The 25,216-nt window shown below is 40.3% G+C and overlaps 1 protein-coding gene across 1 annotated transcript in view; it reads left to right on the forward strand.

The window, feature by feature from the left end:
• Window positions 1–25,216, forward strand: part of PHACTR2 (phosphatase and actin regulator 2) — a 129,441-nt gene that overhangs the window by 82,014 nt on the left and 22,211 nt on the right. The window contains exons 3-6 of the mRNA XM_009998550.1: window positions 331–498; window positions 11,295–11,375; window positions 14,074–14,232; window positions 23,940–24,176. Coding sequence (XP_009996852.1) covers window positions 331–498; window positions 11,295–11,375; window positions 14,074–14,232; window positions 23,940–24,176 — 645 coding nt within the window. The remainder of the gene's footprint in view (window positions 1–330; window positions 499–11,294; window positions 11,376–14,073; window positions 14,233–23,939; window positions 24,177–25,216) is intronic.

Genomic DNA, 25,216 nt, shown 5'->3' on the forward strand with positions numbered 1-25,216 from the left:
AGAGTCACCCTTTGTGTTGAAAAAAATTCTCCAGTAGCAATGAACAACTCAAGAAATGGTACAGACCTGCCAGAGGCACATTGTGAGAAGCAAGTTCAGGCTTCCTGCAGCTGAAGTGCTGAGCAGCGGTGATGCCCAGGACTAGCTGAGGTGAGGACTGGCTTGTGTGACCACACGCTGCAGTCAGATGCCCTTTGGCTGCCTTCTGGGACAGGAAAACATGGACCCACACATGACCTTCTGCAATCTGATAGTGGAGGAGTTCAGCTGTCAGGCACCGTTTTGTTTTCCATCTTTCAGTTACCTTTGCTTTTCTTCTTGTTTGTACAGTTGATGGTTTGGATAAGGCTTCAATTGCTAACTCTGATGGACCAGCCCCAGGATCCCAAACTCCCCCCTTCAAGAGGAAAGGCAAACTCTCCACCATTGGCAAAATTTTTAAACCTTGGAAATGGCGGAAGAAGAAGACGAGTGACAAGTTCAGAGAAACGTCAGCAGGTAAGTCTGTGGCCCTTTGGTGGCAAGTAGTAGAGAATACTGTGATGGCTTTGTAAGATTTGAAAAGCTCTTGGAGCTTGTTAGATGCAAGGATTACAATTTGATCCTTGGCGAGGAAAAATCTAACCTTCTTCAGCTTCTGTTCTGAACCTATCACCAAAAATATGCAGTTTGTTTACTATGCATTATATGTAATGGTCTTTTGATGTTGAAAATACTCTTTTTTTTTTTTAACTAAGAAACACTAGGCTCTATATTACATATCCTCAAGTATTTTGGAAATGTCTCTGTGTCCTCCTAATAGTTAGTGACTTGGATTATGAAACAAACCTTGACTTCATGGGGACAGAAGTTTGGTTTGTTTATGGGGGGGAGAAGCAGATGTGGCCATTCCCAGCAGAAGAACAAGGATCAGCTTTGCAACTACTGCCTTCATGCAGGCTGCTCTGCCCCTTCACTCCCCTGTTAGCAGGGCTTGAAAAATGGTCTGAAATAAAATGCTGGGATTGAATTATATTCCTTCTGAGGAGGAGGAAGATTCGAGGGCTGGAACTCAGCTAGACAAAGTTGCTTGGTGTCACCTGAGATGCTCTGGAGTGTCCTGGCTGCTCTCTCAGAAGGTTCTGCATCATATTTGCCATCCCTGTGCAGACATCTCCAAAACCCTGGGGCATCTCAAGTGGCTGTAGACACCCACATTTAGGAAACTGAGTACCACCCTGCCTATTTGTGTGTGTGTCTGTGTGTTACAGCTCTGACCAACCTTTCTCCAGAAAAATCCCAAACACCTGTTTTGGGATTCAGACATATGATGTTGTGCTTTTCTAAATGTGAGCCTAATCAGAGTCCAGGGAGTGTGTATGAACTCTTCAGATTCATAACCTCAGTGTAAGCCCTCTGTCCACTGTCTTACATGGCTCTAGGCAATAAAACCAATACTAATATCCTGAGGTGTCCTCAGTAGGCTCTCCTGAACTCTCAGGAGTACAGGGCTTGACATTTTAAACTCATAGTAACTCCTGAAAGTGGCAGCAAGGAACTCTATGGTTTTGTAGTGTAATTTCTAAAACATATTTTTTTTTACAAAAAAAGGCAAAAAGAAGCCACCTTCTGCAGTGTTTTCATCACTCCAGATACCAATTGAAGCTTCAGACAATCTTTCCGAGATTTTTTAAGTCCTCTCAGTCTCTCCTTTTTTTTCCTTTCCCTGGGTACTCTGCAACAAAACACCCACAATTTCTTCCACTACTGCAGTCAAGGAAGTCCCCTCAGTTGGTATCTCCTTCATTGCTTCCAGTTTCCTTCAGCTTCCCCAGTACTTTTATCATATTACTAGAGCACAGTTATTTCTCCTTAATGACTCCTGAATGATCTGCAACTACTGTTGGACAGTTATGTGATTTTATATGCAGTTAATTTCTTCAAAATAATCACTGTTCAGAAGCTGTGTATACAGAGATTCCCCAAACTGTCACAACATATTAGCATGTGTTAAATCATTGTGCTATTAAATAATAATGCATGTTTCATTTTGCAGTTATTTTTTACAAATTTATATATGATAAATTAATGTTAAATACAGTATTTCTTATTTTGTGCTATCTTTTTTTAGAAGGCCTCAGTGTGGTCTTACAAGCATGAAACAACAATTTGTGTAATACCAAGGCAAAGCATGTGTTCATATTTATTCTACAAAAGGAGAGAGCGAGGCACAAAGAAGTTCAGGTCAACATTTCCAATTCCCACCTAGTTCCTTGCTTGTATTTATTTTTCATGTCTTATTTATGATGGTGTGGTCCCTCAAGTCCTTCCAGGCGTGTGGAGAACCCACAGTTCCCATTGGCACTGACTTCAGATAGAGTTATGCAGGACAGTTTATCTCAAGGTGAGCACCTGAAAAATGGAGATGCCTAACAGGAGGTGTAATGGACAGAAAGCATTAAATAATTTCAGAGCTGTCATGAAAATCAAGCTTTAAAATTATGCTATAGATACAAATTGACACTTGGAGTCATGATATCTTTTTCAAGTGCCATACAGCTGCACTAGTTGGTGGTAAGAGTTGTTATTTCTCTCCCTGAAGCCTGCTGCAGCTACATACCCAGGCCATCAGCTAAGATACTATTATCCTTAAGTATCTGTGACATTTTACAGTGAGTCTGATTTTGCCACTCCGTGCTCCCAGTGCATAGCTAGAACTAATTTTCAGATGATAATTGGTCAGTTCTCTCAGCTGTGTCTGTTTACTTCTGCTGCCTCCTGTGTACTGGCATCAGTTTTGTGATGAGCAGATCACAAACCTGATCCAGCTAAAAGCAAATACTGCAGAACATAGTAAGAATAACTAGTTTTTACTCTCCTGTGAAAGTTGCCACTTGGTTTTGTGTCCTAGCATTGTGATTACTATCAATAAAGCACACTGAAGCAGAGAGAAAAAACAAAGCCACTCTTTTGGATGACTTCTTCAAATTTAGACAACCTGAAATATTTTTTTTTCATTTCAGCTGTTGTTTTGCAGCACTGCCTTTCAAGTCTGGAAACTAAGAGAGTAATATAGACATCTTTGTCTTTTTTTCAAAGTTAAAGCTTTATTTTGGGATTGATCTTTTCTAGAAAATGAGCACCAGTGTGCAAACAGAAATCCATAAAGGTTAGGAGAATTTGCACCACAAATCAGCGGAAGAAGAATAGAATTGATGGTGAAAGAGAAGTATAGTCCATAGATCATATAAGTGGGAGCTCTTCTCATCAGTTGAATACACGATTATATATAATTATGTATTGAAAAGTGGAAGTTAATTGTCTGCACAATGGTAAGTGGTATTGTGGATAGGAAAAGTTCAGTGCTGAAGGACTCACAGAATCATGGAATTGTCAGAGTTGGAAGGGACCTCTAGAGATCATCTAGTCCAACCTTCCTGCTAAAGCAGGATCCCCTAGAGCACATTGCTCAGGCCTGCATCCTGGTGGGTCTTGAATATCTCCAGGGAAGGGGACTCCACAGCCTCCCTGGGCAGTCTGTTCCAGTGCTCTGTCACCCTCACTGTAAAGTAGTTTTTCCTCATATTTAAATGGAACTTCCTATGTTCCAGCTTGTGCACATTGCCCCTTGTCCTGTCACTGGGAACTGCTGAAAAGAGTCTGGCTCCATTCTCCTTGCAGCCACCCTTTAGATACTTATTGGCATTAATAAGGTCTCCCCTCAGCCTTCTCTTCTCCAGGCTAAAGAATCCCAGCTCTCTCAGCCTTTCCTCATAAGGGAGATGCTCCAATCCCCCAGTCGTCTTTGTTGACCTCCACTGGAAGTAACACTTAGTTCAATAACTGAAGTCCAAGCTCTAAGTCCAGGCATAGGACTTTATATTTAGTAGTCCTATGTGGCAAAAAAGCAACTAAGACAATTGATTCACTGAGTGCTTGTGTATCTTGTGTATCTAGGTAGATCATCTTCTACATAGAGACTTTTAAATTATCCTGAAAAATTTGCCATTTTTTACTTCTTTGTTTAGGTAGCATCCTGCTAGATAGCTATGTAGTACATACCAACCTTCTAAACAGTAAAGACTGCTATTATATTTAATAACATAATGTAAAACAGCTAATAAAACACAAAACCATTCTCATGCTCTGAATTATATACATTGCAGTTTTTCAGTACCTATGTAGTTTGTGAAGAGTAAATATGCAAAATTCAATGCATGTGTTGGTGAACAGAACTGAAGATGTTTTACAGGAGGTTTGGGAACTTCTGGTATTTTTTTTATTGTTCAGTAGACTGATGTATTTGTTCTAAGGAGTACATATGCTCTATTTTTAGTGAGGTTCTGCTTATCCATCCTGCAACGTTGTAAAATTTTATTTATTTGGGCAGAATTATACAAACATAGCGACAAAGCGAATAAATTTCAGGTTTTCAAAACTTTTGTGTTATTTTGTACATTCAGTATATCAACTCACATTCCTGTGTCCCAGTTTGCATGCATTTTGTCAACCATGGCATATTTAGTGCTTTTTTTTTTTCCCCTTAAAGTGAAACTCCAGGAATTATGTGATATCTGAGAATCTTGACTTTCACCTCAAAAGGACTGGCAAGACTGACTCTCTAAGCTGGGGAGATGAAAATAAAGTAAATATGGATACTATGAGTTGTAAGAGTTCTAAAAATAAAGATTCCCATATTATTTTCTCCCTGCATTTCATATGAGAGCTTTACCCCTTGTGACTCTTTCAGATGTAACCTACAAATTGAGGTATTTGAAAGTGGCATGAGAACGGTTTCTGACCTTTTATGTTGAGAAAAAGAGTATATCTAAGTATTAACTAGTCTCCACAGAGTAATGATTTAGAGTACATCTTCAAGGCAAATACAGTATAGTCTTGCTGGGTGTTATTGTTGTTTACCCTCCTACCTACATAAAACGTATATGTTTTCTCCCAAGCCTGACTGTACTTTCTGACCTGTGTCAGCAGCCTATTGTGGACTAGACATTCCTTTCATCCATGATGGTTGCCCAGTGGTAGTACCGGTGGTGCTTGTAGGAGTGGAGATCGGTTAGTAATTTATGTGTTGACTTCCAGTGCCCTCCTGCAGTTTCTTCTCTGTTTTGGCCAGAAGTGCAGATGATCTCCCCAGATATTTTAATATGGAGAATAGAGGTAAATTGTACTGTTCTGCAGCACGAACTGTGAGGGGTTGTGGCCCCAGAAATCCCGGAAACAGGCAGGGTTCTGGCCGCAGCCACACCATGAATAAGCTATACCTTTTCAGAGCAAATCAGATTAACTTGCAATGAAAGTATATCTTTATATGCTGTCAGGAAGCCTCAGAGCTATAGGGAGATTAATTTGCTTTTTAAACTCCATGTATGTAAGGTATGAATCACATTTGTTTATGTGCTTCCTGTGAGGCTGGAATTTGAAATAAAAACTAGTTTGGAATTGCATTCATCTTGCCTCAGCTGGTAGTTTTGGGGGAGGGGGCAATTAATAATGTTCTTCAGGAAACAGACCCAGGACCAATGGAGGCTGAGAAGATGTGTTTACTTGGCAAGTTGCCCTTGGCTGCGTGCTAACTGACACAGCAGAAGAAACTTGCTTATTGAACTTGAGAAAGAAATGGGAAAACATCCATACAGAATAAAAATCCTACAGGAAATCCTCTTCCTCAGGCTACTTGGTCAGAGACATGTTTACATGACAGAACAGAGTATGTGTATGTAGAGTGTGTGTGTGTATCTTACGTGCAGGAAGCTGATTTCCTGGCCTGAGACCATGGGAGACCAAACCATGGTGGTCCCATGTGTTGCCTATTCTCTTAACAGGGCTACAATGTGATAAATCTGTATGCAGCTGAAGAAAGAGCTCCTTCTAAGACAAAATGCATGCTATTAGAAAGAACTCTGATTGCTTTATCTGCCTTTTCAATAGGTTTTTTTTAAAATAGGTTCCTGCTACAGCTTTGCCAGGGCATGTGCCTTGGACAAAATCTCATGTGTCTCTTACGCTGGCAACCAAAAGATGGTCACAAACAGCAAATACCACAAACATTAGAAGAAAGAGGGAGCACTACGTGGGGAAATATTTGTGCCAATGTGGGAATGATGGTTGGAATTTTTTCCTTTAGGAACATAACTTTCATGCTGTATCTCCGAAAATCTGTTCTCTGGGCACTGGTTGGATACTTTCTGCCTAGAGGGCTTTCAAAATTAAGTAAAAACAAACAGAAAACGGCGTCATCTCAAGGGTTTCTCCCCTCTGCAATGTTTTGCTGAGAAGGAAAAGAAGGCAGCAGTTTGTGTCTTGGCATGAAGTAGATGCCACTTCAAAGCACCACTGTGAGAGTATAGACAGACAGGGAGCAGAAGGCAATTTTAGCTCTTACTAGGTCAGAGAAAAAGTAAAAATCTGAATTCTCTTGAGATTCTCTTGGAAGAGCACAGCTAGAGACTGGAGAATATCCAGAATCTCAGAGCACTCTGAGTCAGAAAATGGGTTGTAAGACTGCCTGAGGTCTGCAGTTGCTGAATACCAGTAAGCACTGTCTTTTGAGGATGTAGGGAGGGAGGGATGGAAACGGCTTTTTGAGGTAACTGTTCTTATGATTAGAGTTACTATTATTTGTATTTGGCTAAAAATTCAGATGTTTATGGGAACCCTTGGGCAAGTAAGATTTACTCAAATAAATGAGGGCTGCGTGGAGTGTGGTGATTTTACACTCTTGCTGACAGTTACACCTGAAGTCAGGGCAAGCTTTGATTTGACTGCAGTAGAGGAAAGATTTTTACATGATATTTTTTTGAGTTGGCAGGGCTCAAGGGAGGTGATTCTGCCTCTGTACTCTGCCCTGGTAAGACCCCACCTGGAATAATGTGTCCAGTTCTGAAGTCCTTAGCACAGGAAGGACATGGACCTGTTGGAAAGGGTCCAAAGAAAGGCCACAAGGGGCTGGGGCACCTCTGCTGTGAAGACAGGCTGAGAGAACTGGGGCTGTTCAACCTGGAGAAGAGAAGGCTCTGGGGAGACCTTATAGCACCTTCCAGTACCTGAAAGAGACCTAGAAGAAAGCTGGGGATAGACTTTTTAGTAGGCCCTGTTGTAATAGGACAAGAGGCAATGGTTTTAAGCTAAAAGAGGGTAGATTCAGACTGGATATAAAGAGGAAATGTTTTACAAGTTTCCCAGAGAGGTGGTAGATGACCCATCCTGGAAACAATCAAGGTCAGGCTAGATGGGGGTCTGAGCAACCTGATCTAGTTGAAGATGTCCCTGCTTAGTGCAGGGGCTATTTACCTTTAAAGGTCCCTTCCAACCCGAACTATTCTATGATTCTGTGGTGTCTGAGAGTGGAGCTGATCTTGCCTCAGGCTTCCTTACCAGGCAAGCTTTGATAACCAATTGCACTCAGAGTCAGGACTGACTTGTTTGCGTAGTTGATCTCAATATGTACGTGTATACAGATGGAGACATTTTTATTTACATTTTATTATTGCTTAATGTTATAAACCATATGTTGGTGTTGAAATGTTATGTGTATTCACACTTTTATATATACACATATGTATCACAGATGCAAGTTACACACACATTATATACACATACAACAGAAAATATTTGTAGTCATAAGGTCACTCAGCTCAAGGATGTCCACACAATGGTGGTAGGGCTAACACTATTCCTCATATATTTGTTCCAGGATCGTACTAGTCACCTACTTCTGAGTAAGGAATAGGTAATAACCTGGAAGATGAGAGATTGCAAAAACAATGAGCAGTGGGAACAGAGACAAAGGTGTGCTTATGGGAGAAGCAAATGGGTGGTGTATTGTGGCAAGTTCTACTAGAAGGAGATGGCAGAAAAGAGAAGTAGGTCTGAAAACAGAAGATAAGAAGTTTAAACTCCTTCAGGTGAAGGAGAAAGGCCCAGATGATGAAGTCATTACAGAGATGGTGAGAAAAGGAAGTATGCCAAGTGAGACAGTGGTGGAAGCAGCAAAGTGCTGTCATCTCGCTGTACCAAACTCAGGAGACAGAACTATTCCTAAGGCAAAAAATAGTGATACCCATCTCAGGTGGTAGATGATACCTTTTTCTACAGTTGTCTATGCCATTAGCTCAGCACCAGATGGCCAAAGTTTAGAACTTTGCTTCTGTTGAGTAGATAATTTGAGCCACAAGTAGGCAATTCAACTGAAATTCCTATGCTTGGTGTTGTTTGTTTGTCTGATGACAATTTTAATGCAGGAAATCACACCTGAAAAGGTGCCCCAAATGATACACTTAACAAATGTCAGCAGGTCTGGCTCCCAGATTGAAAGGTAATGTTAAAAATGTAGGCAAAGAAGTGTCTCATTGAACACAGTGCAGTCAGTATCCCAAATGAGGCAGGGATAGCAAAAGTAGAATATATAACAACCAAATAAAAGTCATGGCATCTGCACACCCATTCACCTTCATTCAGAAATTTCTTGACTGCAAATACTTGACTTTGGAACTCTTGTTTTAAGAGTTTACTGAAACATAATAGTAGTCAAATGTGATTAGCTCAACTTAATAGTTTGTGATCCTTAAAGCTCACTGCAGTTGGGCTGTGATAATTGAAATACTTGACTGTGTAAATGTGAATTGTATTGTATAATCCAGTCTGCAATAAGCAATAAATTATGAGTCCAGCCTGGCTAGATAGCACCCAGCATAAGTTCATAAGTACACAGCCTACTCATCCTCTTATACAAAGGGACAAATTATTGATCACTTTGATTTAAATTAAAGTCTGCCTTTTTCTTTTTAGGAATTAAAATTATGGTACTCATAGTAAATACTAGCATGATTTCTGAAGCTTTTCCTTGGGGAAATAAAATCTTAAATACATTAGCTTTTCAAGCTGAATCAACCAAACTTAATCAGTTTAAATAAAAACAGTGCTCTTGGCTAGCATTTTAGATAATGGAGAGTGGGGACTTAAGCTTCTTATCTCTTCATGAATTTTCTAATCTGTAAAATGGAGATAGTTATGTCTAAAGGAATGTTTTGAAACCTGTATAATGTTGTCCTGGTTTGAGGCTTTGAGACCTTCCAATGAAAGTGTAAGAGGTTAATGTCTTCTAATGCCAAATGACATTTTCCATGATAATTAATTTGCTACAGTTGTTAATTCAGTGCTGTGGAACTGAAAAAATACACCATTCTGAAAACTAGAGAGAGAGACAGTAATGAAGGGTCTTACTCAATGATCTTGAACTTGACAGAAAGAGCATCATTGTTTTCAAGTGATATTGTATGAAGTCCCACAAAAAAAGATACAATCTCATTTCACTGTCCCCAAGAAAATAGATGTGAAAAGGAAGTGGAGATGAAAAATAGTAGGAAATAGATAATACTTGTAAAGCTGAAATAATAATAAGAGACTATATATGTTCACCTACATTAAAAACTCTTTGCAATAGTAGGGCACACTCCTGTGCTTTGTTTGCTGTGCCAGTGCCACGTGTGACACACAGTTGCAAAGCATATACCTTAAACAGTAATGGGGGAAACCTGGAAGAGCTTCTGCATAATGTACAGTTGGGACCCAAAGCAGTCTGACCTGATCTCTGTTCAGGCTACCACACTCTCCCCAAGGAGGCTGGTTACACTGGGTGTCTGCAGCCACTTTCACAGGCTCCTTTATATTGTCAGATGTGATCTGAATGCCATGAGGGTGTGACCTTTAATGGATAGATCCCACAGAGTACCTGAGCATATAAACACAGACTGAAATGTTCTTGCGCCAGTACTGTTTGCATTCACAGTCTGTTGATCTCAAGGGCATGAGTAGCTTGAACAGGGCCAGTCAAAATGGTTCCTGCCCCCAGTTCTTCGGCTGGGAGTGGATGCTTTTTTTGGTAGGGAAATGCATCCCATGTGGAGAAGTTGCAGAATTCCCTCACTTTGCAGCATGAGAAGTCAATCTGGTGCTCTGAGGTTGAGAAGCACAGAATCTGCTTAATCTTCTGTTCAACCATCCCCTTCCTTGGCAGAGAAGGGGAGTGGGAAGCCATGAGCAGTGATGCCTTCAGGCTCCTGATGCCTTCAGGGAGCCTGGTTGTGAGTCAGAGCTGGAGTTGCCTGCTGAGGGCAAAGATGTTGATCAGCTGCTAGGCTTGGAGGGCAAACCTCTCAGGAGAGCCAAGCAAACTGCCTCTCTGCCTGCCTTCACAGGAGCCATCCTTTCACCATAGGGTTGTTCACTCCAAGTGGGCTGGCACAAGTGGGATTGAGAATAATTCTTGCAGTATTTAATTTGCATACAGCAATTAGGCTGGCCATAGAAAGTAATTGGATTACCAGAGTGTTTGAATTAATTGATGAGATAAATAGCCCCGTGCAATAGGATTAATAGGTTGAAGTCCAGCATGGCTGAAGCTTTGCCACATGCCCTTGTCTTGAGCTCCAAACATCATGTGGGTTTTGATGTCTGGATGTAAACAGAATCAAGATGGGAGATTTAGTTTTACTAACTGTAAAGACAGGATTTCACAAGTGACGCTCACATTTTATGGGCTGTGCACCATGGCTCCACAAATCCTTACAGTGGCCTCGCGGGCCACTGACCAAAATTGTGTTGGTCTGGACATGGAGTGGGGAGTTATTCTACTTTGCCATCTGTAAATGCTTTTCCCTATAAAACTATTTAGCGTTTTTCCCATGAGAAATAAATGTAATTATTAAAATGCTTCAAGTCACAGTCTTTGTGTGTGTTGAATGCTGCATTTTTTAAGCTAAAAACAAGATGCTGCATTTTTTTTTCCCATGGAAGCCAACCAGTCTTGATGAGGATGTTGTTCCCTTTTAGAAGACAACTTTCTAGCTTCTGTTCAAGGTTGTGTTTTTTTTTCCTTTAAAACAGTTTGCATGTCATAAGGTGTACTTTTTGAGTTGCTTGCTCTGAAAAGGATTTTTCTCTCCTAATCCAAAATATCTACAAAGCAGATGGAGCTATCTCCAGCTGAGCTACTCACCCCAGTCAATGGTGAAGAGGTGCTCTTAACTTTTAACCTATGCTAAGATACATTGACTTTAACTGTAGAGGTACCTCTTTCCATTGACTATAAAGATCACTTCACTCATCTGAAGGCATTGGATCAGGTGAATCCTCCCTTCTGTGCCTGAAATTGTGGGGAATGTCTTCCTAGTGTCCCTGAAGGCCACTTCTCCTGCAGAATCAGAGGAAACAAGATTTCTCAGGGTTTCTTTAAAATAAAAATATTTTTCTGCATCAGTATCAGAATAAATCTATTCTTAACTGTGCTTTTTCTTTAGTGTTGGAAAGGAAGATTTCGACAAGACAAAGCAGAGAGGAGCTGATAAGAAGGGGAGTGCTGAAGGAAATGCCTGAGCAAGGTGATAACATGTTACCTAGACTTAAGCTCCTAAGTGCTAAACATGGATGATGAAGCCTCTATCCCATTGATTCCACGTAGGTATGAGGAGACAAAGCTGAGGGATGTGAGAGGTTACTTGGACCAGGTGACAAAGAACTAAAGTTGTAGTAGAGAGTGTTCTGTAACTGGTGTTGTGTAACTGCTCCTGCCACAAGTACACCATCTGGCTTCTGGTCATATCCTCAAAGATTTTGGTGCTCCCTGTAAATAATGTGACTCCTGTGGTTTGCCAGGCAAAATCAATAGCTGCCATTTCAGGTATCTAAAAGTACTATCACACAGACCACAGTTCACAAATGGCAAAGCATAAAACTGGGGAAGACACCACTTTTTTCAAAATGCTCTAAGATTTAGTAACTGGTATTAAGCAGAATTAGTGTTTTGAAAAACATGAGTTAACATGGCTACCACCTCTGTGCTACATTTGATTATGTCTAGTGATATCCTTTCTAATATTCTTGATCTTCTATAAATCTAGATCAAATAAAACTAAAGAGAGTAAGATAATTTTCTGTATCTTACAATTAAACCATTTGTCATTTCAAGGAGTCCAAGAACTCCATGATTCCCAAGAATATTTTTCTCTTAGAACTTTGTTACTCTGCCTGAGCTGAAGACTCATGGAAGTATCAGTGTGTATGTTTAGTGACATATGCATTGATATTTAGAAGTAAAGGGCTTGTTGACATGTGATCCCACTTGTCTTTACAATGTTTTGCTAATCGCCAGACTATGACATTCAGCATAGTTGGCTTCTGAACTTGTCTCTGTCTTAGAATTAAAAGAAGAAATTCAAACTCTCCATAGCTTGATTTCTCCATCTGTGAATTTGACAGATTTTTTTGCTATGTGCTTTACTGGGGAGCTGCCTAACTTTGTCCATTAATGGTTGTAAATTGCATTCAGACTGCTGGGACATGTAATGAAATGCAGTAATGTTTCAGGTTGGTTACAGTCTGAATGTAAATCCTATGATTTGTGCTAATAGTGTGTATGCTTTGGTCACTGATGTCTTTGTCCCTCTAACCCACTCTTAAAAAGGGATGGGACTTTGGATCCCTTACAGAGATTGAGCAAAGTGAGAAAATGAAGTAAAGATGAACAATTTTCTCCCCTTTCTCCTGTCTCAAGAAGGACATCAGACCTGTCTGTGTTGCCTTCATCACATTGTGCTTCCTGTCTGATGAAAACTGTTATTTTTAAGAAGCAGTTTGAAAGAATACAAGATTGGTTTGAAGGTGATAAAAAAAATAGAGATGGAAAAGACAGTGATTGAGCAATGTGAAGGCATTTGGAAGGAATGATTATGGAGATGAAAGCCAGCTGAGGAAATTACATGGAGTCTTGAAATGTGAGAGGTAAAATATGTGAAAAAGTGACTGTTTCACATGGGATGAAGAAATAAGTGGAAAGTGCCACTTGGACGCAGGAGTTGTTTGCAAAACCAGGACACAAACAAGATGTGGGAATGGCACGTGTGGAGGCAGATAGGAAAGAATGGATTTATGAATATCTGGAAGAAAGGAGCTGAAGAAACTGAATGTTGTAAGAAAGAGGCCTTGTGCAACTGTCAGCTTTAGTGAATGAGACAAGGTTGAGAAGGCAGAACTTAGTTTTTATACATCAAGTTGAAGTTAGTGTGTGGGTGAGAATGAAACCATCTGCTTAACCCATGGAGCAGCCCAAAGTGGTAAGAGAGAGGCTGCATGATTGTGGTGGAACCAGGGAACTGCCAACCATCCAGGTCTGATAGCACACAGCAAGGAAGAGGAGGAGAAGAGAGAGTGGAATTATGACAGCTAATGAAGAAGCAGTGGGAGGAATGAGACACCAGGTAGATTTGCAAAATTTTTGGATGGACAGCAGGAGAATCCTGCAGAAGGAAAGCAATCATATGTGTGAACTGCAGGTGGGCTGTGAGCAACGTAAGGATAACAAACCTTAGAAATGACCAGAGGAGAAAATCAGCAGCACTTTTAAAATGCATGCTAGAGAGAACAGAAAACAATAACAAATGGAAGAGAGAAAGCTGTGTGCCAGCTTTTTGTGTGTGGCACTTTTCAGGAATATAGAGACAAGTAGGGAAGAGAAAGACTTTTTTTCAGGATTACAAAAAAACCTCATGGTTGAGGTAGACTGGGTAAGTGAGTAAAATGTCATCAGGGCTGTGTCCTATTTTATTCATTAACTGGGCACACATATTCTAAGAACTTGTGTCTGAATTCCTGACTGATTTACCTGCTGGGAGGCACGACACTTGTCCTGCAACTCTGTCCCCTAACTGTCCAGATTTGGGGCTTATTGGAACATACTGCAGCTCCATTGTGGTCCGTGCACACATTTCTTTGCTGTGTAAAGCAAGATGCAGGGAGGAAGAGAACGGGATGCTAATGTGTATGGACACAAAGCTGGACCTGAAAATCCATGTGCACTTCCTGGCCCACTACTGCAGAGATGTCCCCCCAAAGAACATGAAAGCTTAGAGAGTTCCTTTACAGTGTTATTTTTCAGAGCAGATCTGCGGCTGGATGTTTCACTGTCAGTAAGTCATCTGCTGTGCTTTCATGGAAACTTTAAAGCAGAGGGATGCTGTGTGTTGTCAGTAGGAGCTGAGGAAACAGTTAAACTAGACAATAGCTTTCAAATTTTTGTTTCAGATGGTGATGTAACAGTAAATTTTGAAACTTCAAATGGACACACCATAGCCATTGGTGAACAAGCCATCCAGGAAGAAAACGTGGTAAAAGCCAGTGGAGATAATGGTACTTTATCAGAGAGAGCATCAGTATTGGAAGGGAAAAAAGAAGATCAAAAAGGTAAATGAACACATTCTTCACCAATTGTTTTTCACCTACTTAAAATATTAACATGTTCTTTCATTAGCACCAATACATGCTGTGAGTTCTGTTCTTCCACAAGGATGCCAGCAGAGCCTGCCGAGAAGATAGGACTTGTGAAATGTCAGTATTTCGTCCCTGGTAGGCATGCCTTTTCCTGTGGTATAGTAAGGGCATAAAGAAAAGCATGGTCTGAACATGAAAATGTGTGTAGGGATGTGAAGTTTATAAATTCAGTGTGAACCTTTCCTTGTAGTCATGTGCAAGCTTTGGTTTCAGGATTTCCTTTCGTGGAAGAGGACCCCAAGTGTCTATGCATCAACTTGCAGTGTCATTGCAGAAGAGACTCACGGGTTCAATGTTCAGAAGTGTTTAAGCTACTTAAAAACAGTGGATCATTTTGCAAGTAACTTCAGCAGCTCATTCCCATTGTTTTTTATTGAATGTTAAACACTTGCATCCCAGCTCTTCAGAAGTACTCAAGAGTTTGTATCAGTGCCACAAAACTGAACCTAGGTCATTATGGAAAATGTACTTTAGGAAGATACTGCTTTCTGTAGATGAATTGCATTAAGTACTGCTAAATATTTCTTATGTCCCAAATCCCAAAGTCCATATTAATTTTGTTACCTTTATTCAGATCCATCTTGGTAATAGGAGTTTGACTGAGTAAGGGAAAAGTAAAGATTAAGGCAGAAACACAGGATTTATTTTCTTTCTCTAGTATCTTGAATAACATACCACTTCTTTTCCCACTATTCCATTTATTGGGTTTTCCTAGAGGAAAGAGCAAGTATACAAAAGATCAAGAACTTCTTGTCAGGCTGTTAGACTGAGCAGCTTTTCCAGTGTCTTTTAGTAACCCCTACCTACTGATGAATGAGCCTCTGGAGTTTGAAAGGGTCAGTTTGGCTAACAGAACAATTTGAATTCTTCTCTGAGCTATGTAAATCACTTGACTAGGTAAAAAGTGGCTGGATGTCCAAGGAGAACTGCCTTTCTTATGAGATTTCTGCTCCTTCCTGTCGCCAAACAAGACAAATGCAAGATAAGACTTTTTTCATGTTGTTTAAATATGTCTATATTTTGGTCCCAACTAGAACCAGATGTGTATTGGGTCAGGAGAAAAGAATAGCAAAAGCCATTGAAAACTCCTTTAAAACGGTTCAGGTTGACTTTAGGGTTAGAGCAGAAAACTTACTATTTTATGCATCCTTGAATTCAGCACTTTGGAACTGTCAAGTCTTGGAAGTTTTCCTAAGGTACATGTTTTTTTAGAAATGCACATTTCTAACAATGTTGAAATACCTTCTAGCTGACTGTGCAGAATGGTGAACTCCAGTGAAGCAGAAACTGTTCAATATCTATTTCAAAGATTAGATTACACTCTGTACTCCCTGTATATTGTGTTGATCTTACAGGAAGAAATTAAAAATTATCGCTGTACAGGAGTAGACTCAGTACAGAAGAATGTGTTCCTATCATTCCAGTCCCTCTCAGAAAATGAAATGTATATGGAGGGTGGTGAAGAAAAACAAATAATGGGCAACCTGGTATTCCAGGCTTCACAGAATATCTGTATGACCATACAGAAGATGCAAAACACACTGAGAATAGCCTTCCTCTTAAATTTAAACATTAAGTTCTTCTACATTAAAACATCTAAATCTCCTGAAAAGGAACAAGAAAGATCTTTTGCAGTGGAGTTTTCTGCCCACAGAGGTACTGAGGATCAATTTCACACTTCAGCAGCAGTGTTGCACAGTGCACATCCAATACAACTCACTGGACAGTCCTTATGAATACAGTTCAGTTATTCTTTATAGCACATGAAGTAAGAAGGTGATCAAGTCGGTTGAACTCGGTGGAAGAATAAGACCCACCGTATCTCACAGATGCATCTCACCTAACAAATTAATCCTCGGTGAATTTTTATGGCAGGTGCAGTATGTATGTGGATACCCACGGGCAAAGCAAGGAACTAACAACCATACAGTGGAGGTTTGCTAATGCTCACAGAGCATCAGAAGGGGAGCTGGAGCAAGAATACCCAGCTCACTGTCTTCTGCTCAGACCATAGCACATGCTGGTTCTTCAGATGGCAGCTCTCTGTCATGAGAACTGAGGGAGGTGCAGTGAATACTGGCTGGATAATTAGGAGTAATGGATGCAAAGAGTTCATCTTTAGTGAGGCTAATGTTAAGCTTTTTAGTCATGAGCTCTTATGTGTAAATCTTGAAGGAAGCTATATACACTTCCCATGTTTATAAGACCTGAAGACAGGATTAATTCCTGATGTTTAGTAGCACAGTGTGCAGCAGTTCCAACTCTCTCTAAATAAAAATGTTCCAAAAAATGCATCTCATCCCCTGAATGTTATGAGATTACTTTAAAATGTTTTTATGAAATGGTGGTGGTCTTGACTTGCTCTCTTGTTCAAGTTGGTCTTGCAAATGACCTTCTCATACAAATATGATGATGGCTGCTGAAAAAAACATGAAAAGCATGAAAAAGCTGCTGAAAAGATGGCTGCTCAAAAAGGAACAAGTGATACAGGTACATTGTGATAATATGGTGAGAGTTGCAGCAGTATGTGGTAGAATGTGGAATATGTTAGGTGTTAACAGAGGTTAAAGGAAAGAAGTTGTTTCAGCATGAGCCCTGGAAATACAGTATCAACAGAGCAAACAATAGGCTCAGTCATGCCATATAAAAATGAGTTAAGCAGAAGCCAGTGAGCAAGACGACCCCTTTTCAGGGCTGTTCCCCGTGGTGCCAGCAAGTTCCATAAACTGTGTACCCATCTGCTGCCTGTCAGCTCACAGGTGCTTTTCATAGCTGCTGAAAAAAACCCCTTCGGCAATTGAATAGTGCAACTGTTACTGTTTGTAGTAATGCTGAGATATCAGTCATTCAGGCAGGGTGGTTAAGAGGAAAGTTCTCCTTTACGCCAGGATAATAAGAAGCTGACAACAGTTTTACATAATACAGGCAACTGATGGATAAAGTTTTGCAGATGATAAATCAGATAAATATTTTTCTTAGATAATGTATTTATGTTATGTTTGTGTTGGGCTGAGTTCTGAATAATTTTGACTAAGAAAAATCACTAGCATCTTTTGCAGAAAGTAAAGAGCTAAACTGTAGCCATTCTCTTTGAGCACCCTGGAAGGAACACAGAGCAATGAGTAGACAGGCAGCATGTCAGAGCACACCCTGGTCATCTTTATAGACCATACCATTATGGCAGGGCTCCTGACCTGTGGTGTTTGTCTGCAGTAGCTCCAGAAGACCCTAGTGCTCCAGGTGCCAGGTAGGATATGAGCATCACAAAGAGGAGAGAAGTCCCTCTGCCTCCGACCCCCTTCCGCAGTGTTGGAGAAGACCAGAAGCCAAGGTCTCACTCATTTTTATCACAGCAAGCCAAATATTTTCATGATTCTGGTAAATACTGCCACATTTTGTTTTTAGCTTGAGCTCGAAGAAGTGAAAGACTCAGTAACCATAAGCAAGATACTGCCTAGATAAAAATATAAAAGTTTCATTTTGCATACAGTCAGCCAGGTGTTTTAGATGCTGTTTAGATAAATAATTGCTTGGCAGGAAGCCAGAGCTCTGTTGTGGGTGCTGTGGGTCTTGTGGATGACATGGAGCATAAGCTTCTGAAATGTTCCTGTGCCATTTCTAGCAGACTGATCTGTTCAGGTTTTCTCATGTCCTTCAGTGATGGAAACAATTTGTAGTCTTGTCTTCTAAAGAATTCCTAAGACACATGTGCATAACGTTTTTAATATGAGAGCTTGCAAAGGGTCCCAGTCTTAGTTTGTTAGATTCAAGTGTTCTTTCCTCAATTCTATGTATGGTGTCCATTAAATCTGCCATTACATTTAATCTTTTATTTTTCTCATGGGCAGCTGAAAAAAGGAAGGTTGGAGGCATAAGCTCTGGTCTTACAAGGAGGCATCGTTGCTGCCCAGTGCTTCAGGTTGTCTGCCAAGGAACGTTCTTCAAAGTCAAATTTTCTCGGTTCCTTTTCTCAGAAGTCCTTGCTTGATTTCCCCAAAGTGGAACAAAACCTGTTGAATGTAAGATAGTCTCAACAAGAGCTGCTTTCTTTCAGAAGGCTTATGCTGTGAATGACTCACTGTGAAAGACAAGGCAGACTTTCTTCCCTCTGCAGGTCATCGATATGAGCACCATATGTAAAAGGGTTTGGGTTTTTTTGCCTGACTCCCAAAGAATCTTTCACTCCAGCTGAGTTATTTGCTGGCTAAAACCAGTTCTTGTAAGAATAGTGCATCTTCGATTCATCACCTGAACTATGTAAATGGGGCTGAATCCAAATCTTCTTAAAAAGAAAGCTACTCTAGATAAAGCTGTATTTGTAGAGCCTGTCCACCAAGTCAGCCAGGCTGGCTGGTGCCACTTGGCTGATGTGGGGGGCACAGGCTTTCACACACCAGACTCGAGCAGCAGAGGAAGGCTCCTGATTATTTTTTTCCTTTGTATGAAAGAAACCTAGAAATAAGATTGTAGACCTGATTTTAATGCACAAAACTTTGGGTTATTTGAGTATATCTATACAAAAAGTATAAGGGAATGGAGAGCCTACATGCTTTTCACTTTCCAAGTCCCCTGTCAACCAAGAAATTGTAGAAGTGTGTAGCTGACAGTGAAGATCCTTTAGGTGTGTTCTCAATTTAACAGCTTGCTTTTTACACAGAAGTCAGGCAAGCAGCAATGTAAAATGACAGTCAGTGTTGTTTTTTCCCCCTATTTAAATCTTGGAACCATTGCAAAATATCTGAATGTGATAGCTTTAGGTCAGATGCTGCACCTGTCCCTTCTCCCCCTCTCCTCTTTTCTATACTGTCTCTCTGTAGACCTCTTGCACATGGTGCTGTTGAAATCGTAGAGTAAGAAAGATCTGGAACTCTGCAAATGTACAGAGCTGCTCATCCATCTTCAAGAAAGATGAATTCAAAGCTGCAGCAAGAGCTGCAGAAAGCATTGTGAGGCAGCTGTTCTTGTTCAGCCTAGCAAAACAGAGCCTGAGAGACCCTGGCTGTGTCTGATGAATGTAACAAGTTGGTATGTAGCCAGGAGAGAACATGGCTAAAGGACAATGCTGGCACAAGTAGAAAGGAATAAACAGTGGCTTGAAATACATTTAATCTGGAAATTAAAGGAAGCCTTCTAACAATTAGAATGGGCCTTTTATTGAACAGAATTTTAGTAGCAATAGCAGGAAAAAAAATGCAGCTGGTTAAATCTGAAGTTTATGAAGGGATTTGTGTGAGTTGACCACCTGCATCAGCAGAGCCAGTGACTCCAAATAAAAGACAAAAGACATGCTGTCTTGCCCTGTGTCCCATGTTTCTGAATGACAATTTCCTGGATTTTGATTAATCAAAATACATCTCTCTGCTTAGTCTGGAGAAGAAACTAATGATTCTCAAAACTCTTACTGAGTTTCATTTTGCAGGGAGTCATCCTGCAAAAGACATACATTATTTCCAACTTCCATTTTGCATAGTGTTACTCCACTGAGTTGTGCTCATCTTCCAGGAGTAGGGTGCTTTGCAGCTGATGTAGATTGTGTGCTTGTGCTGCAGTGCTGCTGGTTTTCCCTGAGCTAGCTTCATGTCAGTGCTCTAGCTGGAGAAACAAAAATACCAGTGCTGTATGAAAAGATCCTGGAGTAGGAAAGATTTTGCCTTCAGTTCCTTAGAAGTTTACAAAAGTAAAGGAGAAAATTCTTCTGTTTTACAACCCAATAATGTATAGCTTCTGTGTCCTGGTTTGAGTTTCTGAAATTGTATCCAGGATTTTCATGGGTCCATTTGGTCCAGAGTTTGCAAAAAGTCCCGTAATTTAGGTGTTTACATGAGAACACAGCTTTTTTGGGAGTCTGGCCTCAGTCACAGTTTCTGGGAACAAGAAAATTTGGTCTTAAAGTGAGCTTTCTTGAAAAATCTGGCCTTTGGAAGATTTGTTATAAACATAAACATATTATTGATCCAAATGTTTAATGAGACATTAACATTTGCTTTGCTTTCCTATTTAAAGAGTAATTTATAGGCAGATTGCTTTTACAGCAGATGTCTTGATCAAAGCAGCAGTGAATAGAAGATATTCCTATCTGCTGGTCTTTTGGAGACCTTTCATTAAAAGGTCAGTTCATGATGAGCAGATGTCTACATTAAGAAGAACAACAGCAAGAAAAATACATTGCAGCTGGTACTGAGATATCTGGGGCATTGGCTTGAACAAATAGATGGGTCTGAACTGATTCAGATGCCTCCTCGTTTTGGCAAAAGATACAAAAGAAGAGCAGGCATGAAGACCACGGGTACATATTCAAGCAGAATCATGTTAGGGAGATACAGTTACAACATAATTGTATCTAGAGCCATTTACAGACATCAGACCATCTCTGTCACTGTTCAGGATCAAGCCACAGTTGCCATTACTAGTTATTTGTATTACTACAGTACTTATGTATATACTGGGGATTTATTGTAGTGTCATACATAAATACAGACAAACACACAAAAAGTTGTAAGAGACTTGCAGTAAAAGAGAGGACACTGTGGTTAGGCACTGAAAATCAAGAAGGGACCAGACCAGGATAACAAGCACAATGCTGGTGGCCTAAAAATTGTCAGCTTTGTTATCACAGCAGAGGGGAACCTGAGGGAGGACAGTCACTGAATATTCACAAAGCCTGGTGGGCTGCAGAGGAAAAGGAATGAAAAGTGTCTGCTTCAAAACCTGGCTTGTCGCCAGCAAAAGCTGGTATAGTGGACTGGTTGGGAAGGAACTGGAAATCCATATATCAAAAGTAAATTAGAAACAATAGTTTGGGCAAGTACAGACCGATACGGAGAGCAGTCAGGTTCCTATCTCATGGGATAAAAAGATGAAGCTAACGAAGATACAAGTGAGAAAGCTAATATGACACCAAGAGGGACAACATGGTCAAAGGTAATAATCTTTACCACAGCTTTCCTCATAGCTATGAGCAAAAAGAAGATTCATTGGTCAAGGACATGAAAAGAGCATGTACATAATCAAGGGTCAGTCAGGGCTCGTTGAGAGCTGCAGCAGTCTGAGCAGACAGGATGCTGCTCTGCAGAAAGAGCACAGGCCTTGGTATGATGTTCATAACAGTATGGGAAGAGCTGTCCTAGATAAAGATGATATCCCAGTGATAGCAAGGTATTTCAGTTAAAATAATTGTTATATAGATTGCCAGTTTTAATCACAATAGAAGTCTGCAAGCAAGAACTTTGATGTGAATGAACTGTTCCAAGTTTGGTTTTAATTTATATTTTTTAGTTATTTCTCCAAAGAAAATTTGAAAATTATTAGTTGGTTGTCACTAAAATGTGTTTATTTGCAACTAAGTAAAACTTTACTCTTATATTTTGTGTGTTTTTCCTGAATTGGAAGAAAAATTCTAATACACATTATTTAATCAGTTACATAGTTTAATGTAGATTGATTGAGCTTCTAAATCTGTATTACTTTATTATTTTAGAATATGTTGAATGGTGTGGGTTTTTTTACCAGGTTTTTGTTCTCCTTGTAATATTTTCCCTACTATAATGACTGAAAACACAGTAATGGTGTATAAGTACATAAGTTTTAAATTCTTTCTTATTTGTAAGTAAATTTTAGCTTGCTGGACCCATAAGTAAAAGGTATATCAAAGAATCGTGTACACTTAAAATTATTTCTGATCATTATGTCCTTCAAGATCTTCAAAATACAAAATCTTACCTTTTATTGCAATGTCTTTTATTAATGGAATTAACATTTTAAAATGTCCTGCTTTTTCAGAATTAAATAAGTTTTTCAACTTTGAATGAAGGTAGGTAGAATTTCACAGAGATGCTTTTTGCTATGAAAAAGGGGAGCCAGATGTAACAAATATATATGTTTCTTTCTTTTTCCAAAGTCTTTCTCTGTTCCAGAGGTTTTTTCTGTGGAAAATAAAGAGGCAGTACAAGAATCTGTACTTGAAATAATCTGTTTGAAAGCTGTAAAAGCTTGCTGTACAATGGTTCTCACAAAACGTTAGCAAAAACGTATCTGTCTGTAATGAGCTGGAAATAATGGAGTAAGACACTGGACAGTTAATGTTAGTCCCTTCCACACCTGAAGAGACAAATGTGTGCATGTTGCTTTTAGTAACTGCAGGTGATGCATTAGGTTCATGTTAACAGGTTGAAAAGGCTTTCCTGTTGAGATAAAGGATGTCATTGTTGTCCAACATACTGTTTTTCATCTACTAATCTTAAAATGAGGAGGTGCTGCTTATCTCTTGGGAATCTTTTCCTTCCCATGGGAAGGAAGAGAGCAGGGAAAAGACAGAAGATCCAGAAGTGGCCATTTAATGTGTGTAAGAGTGAGGCTTTAATAGGAACGTACTGCAAGAAATGAGTTGGTTTCCTCTCAAGTGGCGAAAGAGACTGTTAAAAGTCCTTGCAGTATTTTCTTGGCTCCTTTCTTCCCCAACCACTGTAGTTTTTAGTGACATGCAAATAACACACGCATATTCTGATGATAATGCTCTTGCTTTTATAACACCCTTTGGTTGAGGAAGGCTGTCTTGAGGCCAGATAGGCACAGAGCTGGTATAATCTAATAAAGATGCCCATCTGGGAACAGCTAGTCTTACAACCGTAGCTAGTATGTTGCAAAATTTTATGTGGACTGTGCATGTAACCTGCACCTGCAGTAACATTCAGTTGGCATTAGGTGTGCACTTTTGAAGTGCATTTCCTGGTCATCCCCACTTACCCTTCTTTGGTTTGCAGAGCACACCAGCCAGGTTCCTTGTAGATGAAGCAAAGCCAAAAGATGCGTAGAGGAACTTGTGCTCCCACCACTACTGGGCATGCAATCTACAGAACTAGCCTGAAGCTAGACCAAAGCCAAGTCTCCAGAAGTGCTCATTGTGGCTATTGGGTCCTTGGTGCTCATTCACTCTACAGAACCATTCCTATTGCATGATACAATGCAGATACAGTCCAAATTTCCTGTTGACTAAGGAACTGCTGTTTCTTGAGAGTGAAGTCTTGTAACAGTACCCAGAGAGCTTGCATTCCCATGGCAAATTATATCCTATTTGTTTTAGCTTCATCTCTTTTTGAAGAGCAGGAATACTCTGGGGAAGATGCCCAAAATAATGTTGCTAGGAGCTGCAGTCTGCAGCTTAAGAGAATGGGTTGCTTCAGGGGAAAATGTCAGCTGCATAGCCATATTTGAGCCTGTGGCTGAGAGAATGCCCCTGTTCACATCCAGATTCACATGAGTTTGAGTTTTATAGCCTGTTGATCTCAGAGGGCTGGAAAGAAGCTGAGGGAATTTGTTAGAGGAGTAAATGGGATTTCCCTTGTTTAGTTCACAGCTAGCTGCCTAGTGGGGGATACTGGATGTCAAGGATGATCCTTGTAGGTCTAGAACAGTTGAGACTGTGAGAAGTGCCAGGCAAAAATCTTCCATGAGAAGGGGGGTAATTTTTTTTCTAAGATAATACTTCAACAAGATGCAAAAGATGAAAAAGTGTCTCCTGATTCCCAAGACCTCAAGCAGCAACAAGTCAGGCTTGTCAGGCTTGCTGTTGAATGTGGTGTATGTCTGTGTCAGTTGGCTTCTGTTCACTTTCTTATCCATAGAGAGCACTACTGACCACTGCCCAGAAACACCGGCATCCCATGCTCCACCACCACCCAAACCTAAGCCTAAATCTAAAAAAGCTCCGCTGCCACCAAAAAATGCTATTGCTGCTTCCACCACCACCAGCCATAAGAGTAACGAAGCACCTCATGCTAAAAAAAAGGGAAAGGCTCCTGCTAAGCAGCCTCCTCTCCCACCACCTAAGCCAACAAGTCACAGTGCAAATCGAGAAGCTGGTGAGTACTGCACAGGCAGTGCCAGTTACAGCGGGTGCATGTGCATGGGGGTTCTTGGCTTGTCTGATGGTAACTTCTGCCTTTGTGCATAGCAGTGGTACTCACGAGCATGCCATGCATGTTTTTAGCTAGCTGAGCTCTGGTTCTGCTGTCTGCAAACACCCCAGACACCAGGCCAATCATTTCACTGTTCAATGAACGTATGCACAACACCAAGTACTTCAGAGACTGTAGCCCCAGCTCAGATGTGAATGTTGGCAACAAAATGACCCCAAGAACTGCTGAACAATAACCAGGGCAAAAGGTGACTTCTGAAATCAAACGTATGAGTTGCCCTAAAGCAAAATGTGTCTTGGTATTGCTGCAACTTTCTGCTGGAAATATCCACTATTCCAGTTAATTTGACAAGATCACTAGATACCAAACAGGTAAAGGATAAAACGATGAAGACATCTTTAAAGACTGTTGAGTATCAGTTGGTTTAGCTGAAAAAAAAAATACACCCCCCTCAAAAAAAAAACCTAATGAGCTGGTTGCTGCCTTACTGTGATCCTGAATACACACGGGAAATGGAAAATGTCCATCATCAGGAGCATAACAGAAGTGTTTATCAATGCAGTCTGAAACTGAAATTCAGCAGTGATGCTAGATAAAAGGTTTTAGGTAGCTGTTCTTAAGGTACTGGTCTTGATTTTGAACAGTTGTCATTTAGATGATGACCTGAATTAAAACAACAAAATACAATTTGAATACAAGCAGTATTATGATGAATGGACTGTATATATGCATTGGCCAACTTACACAAGCCTTGTGTTTTCAATCCTCTGTCAGTCTTTCAAAGCCCTTCACCCCCTCCAGTTTTCTCTCCAACTATACCTCTTTGTAGCTTGCACATTTTGGCACGTTTTGTATTTAAAGCACACAGAAGGGGAGTGTTTGAAAACATTGCAAGGCTGCTAAAGTTACAATAATAACTTTGCCATAAAATGTCCATTAACTTGGTATTAACTGTCCCTAACACATCAGGCAACCACAAGAAT

The sequence above is a fragment of the Chaetura pelagica genome, unplaced genomic scaffold (genome assembly GCF_000747805.2).
Source record: "Chaetura pelagica isolate M959 unplaced genomic scaffold, ChaPel_1.0 scaffold455, whole genome shotgun sequence".
NCBI lineage: Eukaryota > Metazoa > Chordata > Aves > Apodiformes > Apodidae > Chaetura > Chaetura pelagica.